Source organism: Tachysurus fulvidraco, chromosome 10 (assembly GCF_022655615.1).
Source record: "Tachysurus fulvidraco isolate hzauxx_2018 chromosome 10, HZAU_PFXX_2.0, whole genome shotgun sequence".
Lineage (NCBI taxonomy): Eukaryota > Metazoa > Chordata > Actinopteri > Siluriformes > Bagridae > Tachysurus > Tachysurus fulvidraco.
The window spans coordinates 23,731,260-23,741,259 of NC_062527.1; the positions used below are offsets into that span (position 1 = coordinate 23,731,260).

Here is a 10,000-nt window from a genome sequence, read left to right on the forward strand (position 1 = left end):
AGTAACAGTGATAAACCTGACCGACCGTCACGTGCGACCGTCTTTGTGTTCACCGTCTGTTTTTACCACATCCACCATCTTCTGATGCAGTGAACCAGACAAAAAACTGTGTCCATAATTCAAACCACAACAGATTAACAACAATCACGACCCAAGAACAAGAATGTGATCATTAACAGTTTGGTGTCTTTGTCGAGCTCCAAGAACAAAACAGGACTTTTTAATAACAGAGGTCACGACACTACACTCACCTGTGACACATTATTCATCCTCTCTCTTTTACTTGTACACTTGATAAGCAAAGAAAAAAGAACCCCATCAAAATAAAAGTCTTCATATAAAAAGTCACATTTAAACTCCATCCTCTACAAACAGGTCAGTGTTAGAGAAAGAAAATCTTCATCACACATCTGAGTTCGCTGCCTAGCTTGTTTCTAACATAATAAGAAGATAAAGCTGAACATTTTCCCACTTCGTCTGTCCAATGTGTCGAGGACCAAAATGATGATTGATGTTTTATTTACCACGAGCTCAGTCCTTGGTAAAGTTTAGCAGTAGTGCAGACTGAAGGAGACTTCGTATTGGGTTAAAGTTTTAAAAGCATTTATGTTTTATTTTTATTAGAAAGAACAATTGAGGAAAAAAGCCATGACAGAGTGAATCTCCCCACAACACTGTGTCACACACAACACAAGATGAGGAACTTCAACATAAAGAGATACTTGAAGGACATTAGAGTGTTCTAATATTTACTTTTTATATTTTCTATCCATATTGATCCCATTTTGTCAGTCTGATGTTTTTCTCATCTGTGAGAGTTTTGTTAAATGTCACTTTCAATATAAACAGAACAGAAAAAGTCTTTCACTGGTGTTTAGTTCAGAAATGTCTTTAGTTCTTAAATGCATGCAGTTATTTTGTATAGATATTTTTACATACATTTTAGAGAACACTTAATTTTTCATGATTCATATATAAAAGCTATAAAATGCCTCATATGATGTTATAAGATGTTGCCCATGTGGCCCAGCCCTCAGTTCAGATATAACATGTTAGTGTAAAAAGTGACACAATCTTCTGTAAAAGTACCAGAGGTTTGTGTAAAGATGATTAGAGGAACTATTAACACACATTAAGCCAAACAGTGCAGTTCAGTGTTACATTAAAATAATAAACCATGCAGTAATACATTTTTAAATAAAAATACTCACTCAGCTTTTCTGGAGGCTTTGATGACTGGCAGCAGCCTCAGAAGACATTCATGTGATGGATCATATTTACTCAAATCAAACACATCCAGCTCCTGTTCTGAGGTCAGTAACACAAACACCAGAGCTGACCACTGAGATGGAGAGAGACTGGTGTCACTGAGACGACTGTAACCTTCTCTGTTCAGGTAAGTCTGTACTTCCTGTACTAGAGAATGATCATTCAGTTCATTCAGACAGTGGAACAGATTGATGGATTTCTCTGGAGATGGATTCTCCCTGATCTTCTCCTTGATGTACTCCACTGTTTCCTGTTTGCTGTGAGATCTGCTTCCTGTCTGTGGCATTAAGTCTCGTAAAAGAGTTTGATTGGTCTCCAGTGAGAGACCCAGAAGGAAGCGGAGGAACAGGTCAAGGTGTCCATTCTCACTCTGTAAGGCCTTGTCCACTGCACTCCTGAGGAGATCAGACATGTTTGGGTTTCTGAAGAAATTAAAAAGTCCAGTGCTTTGTCCCACAAGCACATTTGTATTTTGTAAAAAAAAGCAGAAAAATACATATAAAGCAGCCAGAAACTCCTGAACACTCAGATGTACGAAGCTGAACACCTTCCCCAGGTGAAGACCAAACTCCTCTCTGAAGATCTGGGTACACACTCCTGAGTACACTGACACTTCTCTGACATCAATGCCACATTCTCTCAGGTCTTCCTCATAGAAGATCAGGTTTCCTTTCTCCAGCTGCTGGAAAGCCAGTTTTCCCAGTGCCATGATACTGTCTCTGGTCTGCTGAGGATCAGGGTCACATTTCTGATGGTACTTTTGATCCTTGTGTTTGATCTGAAAGATCAGAAAGTGTGTGAACATTTGAGTCAGAGTCTTGGGGATCTCTCCACCCTCTGCTCCACCCAACATTCTCTCTAGAACAGTGGCTGAGATCCAGCAGAAGACTGGGATATGACACATGATGTAGAGGCTTCTTGAAGACTTCAGGTGAGTGATGATTTTATCAGCCATTCTCTGGTCACTGATCCTCTTCCTGAAGTACTCCTCTTTCTGAGGATCACTGAAGCCTCGTACCTCTGTTACCTGGTCTACACACTCAGGAGGGATCTGATTGGCTGCTCCTGGTCTTGTGGTTATCCAGAGGAGAGCAGAGGGAAGCAGATTCCCCTTGATGAGGTTCGTCAGCAGCACATCCAATGAGGCTGACTCTGTCACATCACGCAAGATCTCATTCTTCTGGAAATTTAGAGGAAGTCGACACTCATCCAGACCATCAAAGATCACCACCACTTTGTAGGAGTCACAGTCTATTGATGCTAGTTTTCTTATTTCTGGGAAAAAGTGATGAAGAAGATTCATCAGACTGAGATTTTTCTGCTTCATCAGATTCAGTTCTCTAAAGGGAAGTGGAAACATGAAGAAGACGTCCTGATTTACTTCTCCTTCAGCCCAGTCCAGGATGAACTTCTGCACAGAGACTGTTTTTCCAATTCCAGCAACTCCTTTAGTTAGCACAGTTCTGATGGACTTGTCTTTAAAGAGCTCATTACATTTGATGGGTGTCTCCTGTGTTGCTGGTTTCCTGGACACTGCCTCAATCTGTCTCACCTCATGTTCATTACTGATGTCTCCACTCCAACCCTCTGTGATGTAGAGCTCAGTGTAGATCTCATTCAGAAGTGCTGAGCTTCCATGCTGTGAGATTCCTTCATTAATTCTTTTAAACTTCTTTCTCAGATTGGACTTCAACTTTGTCTGATACACAGGGGCGAGTTCTAATAAACAAAGTAATGTCTAGTTTAGTAATAAATAGTTATAATGCAAAATCGTACAAACACTGCTATTAATTCCTGACTGATGTACTAAATATTATTGAAGCAGGACCATGAACAGATACAACATGATATTAAAATTAAATGTAAAACTAAAAGTCTTCATATCTAAAACTATTTCCTCTCTCTAAAGTGAATCTGATGAAATAAAGTCATGACTCAGAGCTCTTACTGTTGTGCAGTGTGTTAGCGAGATCTGTGTGGTTCATGTTCTTCAGGACGTGCAGTGTGATCTTCAGCGCTCCGTCTCTGACACTGGGCAGATCCTCCTCATCCTCCCCCTCCCTCTCAGTGCATGCTGGGTAATCTGGACTCAGGAGCTTCCTAAACCTCTTCAGCTCATTCTTTATCAGAGTGATGACTTTGTGTTCCAGCTCCTGGTTAGAAACACACAGGAACAGATCTAAATATTATCATGTTACACAGTGAGAGAGACTTTTATTTTATCACAAGAAGAAAAGTCTATTTTTATTATCATATTTAAAACTCATACAACTGATTACCCTTAATGCTGCACGTCAAGACATTACAAGGGATCACAACACACATTACATACTTTAAACACAACACACACATTACACACTTTAAAAACAACACACACACCTTGAATATAGAGTCCAGCTGATTTGTGCTGATGTTTGATTTTTGTGGTCTGTGAACAAACAAAACCCATCATGTAATATGGACTATATGTATTCATAGCTGCACAAATCACACACTAATAAATACACACACAGATATTTAACACTATCCTCTTAACACAATACACTGATTTCAGGATTTCCTAACTGACACCAACATGCTTAGAAACAAATGTTTGAATAAATGAATAAAATCTTTATATAGTCATTAATGTCCCAGGTGTAAATGTTCTTCTGTAGCACCACAGACCCTCCAGCTCAGGGACTGCAGACTGAACTGAACTTTAAAGCACTTTTCCTCACTGCCAGTCCGAGAGCTGCAGCACTGCACAGTTTAGTGTTTTACTGCTTCAACACCTGATAAAGCTCATGAAGGGCTTCATAATGAGACGAGTGAGTTTGATCAGGTGGAACACTGCTGTAAAACACCTCACTATACTGACCTCACATCAGTACAACTGTCTCTGTCTCTGAAGTTATTTGGATGTCCCATTGACTGGTCACTCCTCATGGACACACAGCTGGGTTCTGGTGAGTCTGATCTCTTTCTCTCCATCATTCTAGAATAGAAATATCAGCAATAAATAATACTCAGCACTGTTAAACAATATGTTCATCATTAAACACCAATAATTCCATCTTTTTTATTCAGATCCAGTCTGTACACTTATTCAAACAGGAGACAGGCCTCATAAGTCAGGAATTACACTGATATCAGGAGTCCCAGTCACAGCTAACTGACTCAGCTGGGTCTTAAAGCCTGTAGAGTTTACTGACTCAAAGCTATGCTGCTCTTATGCAGGGGCGGTTCTAGACCTTCTTTGGGGTGGCTTCAGCGCCCCCTGTTTGTGATAAATAAATAACAAAAATTACGTTAAAATCCGTAAAAATACGTAAAAATAAAGTCCGAAGCTCTTAATAAGGACATTAAAAATTGACCCATGCTTTTTTGCTTAAAGGTGAAAAGACCCAACTTTATGTATGTTCTGTAAGATTCCCTTATCTGTCAAACATATTTTATTAGTTTGTCCTGGACTTAACACAAGCAGAATGTTCTTTTATCAACTTACTTCACTTAAAGATATATTTAATGACATTACTGTATGTCTGAAAAGGGTTTGGATTTTTCTATCTTACATTAATAAAAAAAATGTATAATATGACTTGCTGTTTATATTTTTGTTGTATTCATAAGATATTTGTGTTTTTGGTACTGTTAAAGTGATTCGCTTGGCTGAGCACTGCATCCGACAGGCCTCTTAACTTCAGCTCAGCAGCCCATCAGTGCCCATTGTCTCTATTAAACAGAGTCGTGAAAGCAGAAGTACAGTAGGATCTGAGGACATACAGTATTTGGTCTTCGTGATGATGTTGTTGAGACTCAAGATGGCATAGACAACCAACACTTTAGCTTAATGTCACTGGTTGTCTGTCCCTTTCATTTTACCTTTACATTTAAAGCATTTAGCAGACACTCTTATCCTGAGTGACTTACATTTTTCAGTTTATACACCTGAGCAATTGAGGGTTAAGGGCCTTGCTCAGGGGCCCTGCAGTGGCAACTTGGTGGACCTGGGACTCGAACCAATGACCTTCTGATCAGTAGTCGAACGCCTTAACCACTGAGCCCCACTTCATAAATTGAGACATCACCATGTCACAAAGATTCATACTCTGCAACTGCAGAGCAAAAGTGTCAGGAAGAAACTCTGTAAGGTCGTGTTGTTGCAGGGACACTGAACACTTTTTTTTAAATAGTTAACTCACCTGACAGTCCTGGAAGGATGTCACCAGTTAGGTTGGCAGTTCAGCCCCAAAGTCAAACTTTGTGGGGGTTTTTTTTGTTTATGTGACTTTACTTATTTACTATATTGCAACTTATTGTTGCAAAAATATTGTATAAGGATTGAACAGTATTTGCACCTCAACTATCTAACTTTCACATTATATTCTTCTCAGATTTGTGATTTGCTTCCACCTGCAAATTGCTTTGTGTATCATATTTAATAAACCAATACAATTTAAATGGTTAAATGAACATGTATAGTCACACCAGGACTATATATATATATACACACACACATATATGACCTGCTGCTAAGAACCTGCTGCTGTTCATTCTTTTACTGCACAAAATACTGTTTGAACATTCAGTATTTACACTGGTCGGTCGGCGCTGTTTCTGTTACTGTTTATTGTCTTTTGTGTATTGCATTTTTTGTACTTTTTGTATTGTCTTGTAACTTTATGTCTGCACTGTTTTTTGTCCTGCACTGTCTTTTGTCCTGCACTGTCTTGCTTGTCTTGTCCTGCACTGTTTGCACCAGGTTGCACAGTTGCACTTTATGTGGCTAAGACTACTTACATGTCCTTAGCCCTGTCTTTGTTTTATGTAGCACCTTGATCCTGGAGAAACGTTGTCTCATTTCACTGTGTACTGCAACAGCTATATATGGTTGAAATGACAATAAAAAGCTTCTTGACTTCTTGACTTCTTGACTTGATATATATATATATATATATGTGTGTGTGTGTGTGTGTGTGTTCACACACACACACACACACACACACACACACACACACACACACACACACACACACACACACACACACTTGTAGCAGTGTTGCATGCAGTAGGCTATAAGGTAAGTAGTGATTGTTCATTTGAAGTTTACTCAAGTGGAAGAATGTGAGTAATAAACTTACACCTACTAGCACTATGCATTATATTGTGAAATGTAGTTCCCTTTCGAGGGAACTCGACGCTGCGTCAGTGCTGACGCTATGGGAATGCTTCTTTGAGGACGTTGTGTCTGAAGCTCTGTGTGCACACACGCCATTTAATGGCTCGGAAAGGACACGTGACGGAGTTAATTACTCGCCAGTAAGTCCATATAAGGGCATCTACGTCACGCTGCTCCAGCTTTCTTTGTCTTCAGGAAGCGCTCTGTGTATGTGTGTCGTTTGTCTGTCCGTCAAGTGCAGGGAAAGAAAAAAAATAGGGAAAGACTAGGCAAAATGTTGCAGTCTAAGCACTTTAAGAGATGCGTGCATCCTTGCCCCCGCTTTATCACGGCGGACGACGCGCATTCTCTTTGTGTGGTGTGTTTGGGAGAGGAGCATGCCCGGTCGGCTCTCGAGGGAGCCGGCTGCGTGCATTGTGAGGGATTCCCTCTCCGCACGCTCCGATCCCGCCTGGCTGTGTTTTCAGCTTCGGCTGCGCCTCGTGGTTCGGGTCCTGCGTCTGCCGAGGCAGCGCGGCGGCTTCAATCATGGGGTTCCCAGGTTGAGTTAGCGGAGGCGGAGCAAGAGACGGGTGTTCCCCTTTCTCTTGCCCTCTCCCCTGACTCCGATCGCTCGGTTTCGCGTTCGGGAGCTCGCGCTGCGATTTCTCCCAACCCGGAAGAGAGCATGCTGCTTTCCGCATCCGGCTCTGAGGAGCTCGATGTCGAAGGGGAGGGGCTTTCCACCTCAGAACGGCCGACGCAATCAGTCGCGTTCGAGGAGCTCCTCGAGGTAATAACTCGGGCTGTTGAGAAGCTGAATTTAGATTGGCCTGAGGAGGTAGTTGGTGTCGCCCATTCTAAGCTGGACGACCGCTTTCTCACTTCAGGCCGTCAGCCACCTGCACGCAGGCGTCTGCCATTTCTTCCAGACCTCCATACTGAGGTATCGAGGTCTTGGAAAAATCCCTTTTCTCCAGCCATGTCAGACTATTCAGCCATTAATGGGCTTGAAGACCATGGGTATAGGACGATGCCGAGGGTTGAAGAGACGCTAGCCAGTTATCTCTCCCCTGCATCGCCCGCATGGAGAAAACCTGCCCTTCCATCCAAGCCATGTAGGACCACTTCGGCCATTGTGGGTAAGGCCTATGAGGCAGCGGGTCAAGCGGGTGCAGCGCTGCACACCATGGCGGTCTTGCAGGCCTACAAGGCTGATCTGCTAGCAGAGATGGATGGCGGTGAAGGGCTGGGACCTCAGGCGGTGTCCGAGCTCCGCCGCGCCACTGATCTCGCGCTCCGTGCCACGAAGCAGACGGCCCGCTCTATAGGCCGTACTATGGCTGCGCTGGTTGCCGCGGAGAGGCACTTGTGGCTTAATTTGACAGGCATAAGGGAGAAGGATAAGTCCTTTCTCCTGGACGCCCCAGTTTCACCTCAGGGCTTGTTCGGCGACGCAGTTAGTACTGTCGTCGACAGGCATCAGGAGGTGAAACGCCAGTCAGCGGCGTTCAAGGAGTTTCTCCCTCGCCGCGGGGAGCAGCCTGGGCCATCATCTAGCCGCCCCCCCCCCTTCTAGCTCACTCAGGGCAGTGAGAAGAGCTAGTGTGGCGGCCCGAGCCCCCCCGTCTAAAACTAGGGAGGCCGGTTCACATGCCCGGACCCGGACCCGTCCGGTGAGAGAGGACCTTAGGTCTGTCCTCTCAGCCAAGCGGGCCATGAAGGAGTCCTGATGCCCGAGGGCAGGGGCTCCTGGGAGCGCCCTATTCAGAGACGCTCCCCCTACTGCCAGCCCCGCCGCCTTTGTCGTTTCGGGGGGCAGTGGGGCCTGTGTCGGCTCCCCTTTCTTGTGCAGATCTTCCCGGGTTCGCGCCTGCCGGCGCGCTGTTTCAGGGCGCCCGGGAGGTCTGCACAAGTTTGACGCCACTGTCAGGCAGCCTGGCAGCGTGGAAACTTCTGCCAGGGGTGTCTCAGTGGGTCCTGAATACTGTGGAAAGAGGGTACAGGATCCAGTTTTCCTCACGTCCTCCGTGTTTCCAGGGTGTGTTGCCCACAAATGTGGGCGGGCACCAGGCGGCGTTCCTCCGGGAGGAACTCCTCTCACTTCTGGAGAAAGGGGCCATAGAGCATGTTCCCCTCCCAGAGCGGGACTCCGGCTTTTACAGCCGATATTTTGTTGTTCCCAAGAAGGACGGGGGGCTGCGTCCAATTCTGGACCTGCGGGCTCTGAACTGTACTCTGAAGACTTACAAGTTCAAGATGCTCACGCTCAAGATGATCGTGTCCCAGATCAGATCCGAGGACTGGTTTGTCACGATCGACCTCAAGGATGCTTATTTCCACATAAGCATTCTGCCGGAGCACAGGAAGTTCCTCAGGTTCGCTTTCGGGGGCGGAGCGTAGCAGTATCGTGTCCTTCCTTTTGGCCTAGCCCTTTCACAATGCACGTTCACGAAGTGCATTGATGCTGCCCTGGCACCATTGCGTCTCCAGGGCATCCGTGTACTGAACTACCTGGACGACTGGCTCATTCTTGCCCAGTCGGAGGCTATGGCAGCCAGGCATCGAGATGCTGTGCTTGCCCACATGAGGTCCTTAGGACTCAGGCTGAACCCAGGAAAGTGTGTGCTTTCTCCTTCTCAGAGAACCACCTTTCTGGGGGTGGTTTGGGACTCCACCACGATGCGGGCACATCTGTCTCCCACCCGGGTGGCCTCCATCTTGTCGGCGGTGAAAGCTATTCGGCTAGGCCGCAGCCTCTCTGTTGCCGAGGCACAGAGGGTGCTCGGACTCATGTCAGCAGCAGCCAACGTTATTCCTTTGGGTCTGCTTCACATGAGGCCATTCCAGCTCTGGCTCAAGGGGGCGGGCTTTCATCCTCGCAGGCATCCCCTCAGGGTTATACGGGTTACGCGCCGTGGGCTTCGTACCCTCCTTATGTGGAAAAGACCCCGGTTTTTGGCCTTGGGTCCCATTCTAGGGGCGTGTCACCGTCGCAGGACTCTTTCGACGGACGCCTCGCTTTCGGGCTGGGGCGCAGCCTTAGATGGCCGCCCGGCCCAGGGTCTATGGGAGAGCCCCTGTCTCTCATGGCACATAAATTGCCTGGAGATGAGGGCTGTGTTCCTAGCGTTGCAACACTTTCTCCCGCACCTGGAGGGCTGTCATGTCCTGTGCGAACAGACAGCACCGCGGTGGTGTCCTATATCAACCATCAGGGCGGTCTGCGTTCACGCCCCCTGTTCAGGTTGGCGTGGCAGATTCTGCTCTGGGCAGAGACCAGGTTTCTTTCGCTAAGAGCGGTTTTTATCCCAGGGCGTGTAAATCGGGAGGCAGACTTCCTGTCGAGGCAGGTGCTAAGGGTCAACCTTCTCCTAGTTGCCCCCCGTTGGCCCTCTCGGGTTTGGTTCACGGACCTAGTCTCCCTCCTTTACGGCACTCCATGGGAGGTTCCCGTCAGGAGGGATCTCCTCTCTCAGGCGCAGGGGGCAATTCATCACCCCCGCCCCGAGATGTGGAAGCTTTGGGTCTGGCCCCTGAGGGGGACCAGCTCCTAGACGCAGGCCTCTCAACTGAGGTGACAGAGACTCT

At 46.1% G+C, this 10,000-nt stretch overlaps 1 protein-coding gene and 1 long non-coding RNA gene across 2 annotated transcripts in view; both read right to left on the minus strand.

The window, feature by feature from the left end:
* Positions 1 to 1,219: 1,219 nt before the first annotated feature.
* LOC125145701 (NLR family CARD domain-containing protein 3-like) lies at positions 1,220 to 2,959 on the minus strand (the record flags this gene model as incomplete). Its single annotated transcript, XM_047819743.1, has 1 exon — positions 1,220 to 2,959. A coding segment is annotated over one exon (1,740 nt), but the record flags the coding sequence as incomplete, so codon positions are not given.
* Positions 2,960 to 3,412: 453 nt separating this feature from the next.
* The window catches only part of LOC125145702, a 9,540-nt gene continuing 2,952 nt past the window's right edge, over positions 3,413 to 10,000 (minus strand). Inside the window, exons 2-4 of the long non-coding RNA XR_007144152.1 lie at positions 4,130 to 4,246; positions 3,649 to 3,697; positions 3,413 to 3,422 (exon numbers count right to left, since the gene is read on the minus strand). This is a non-coding gene — a long non-coding RNA (uncharacterized LOC125145702). The remainder of the gene's footprint in view (positions 3,423 to 3,648; positions 3,698 to 4,129; positions 4,247 to 10,000) is intronic.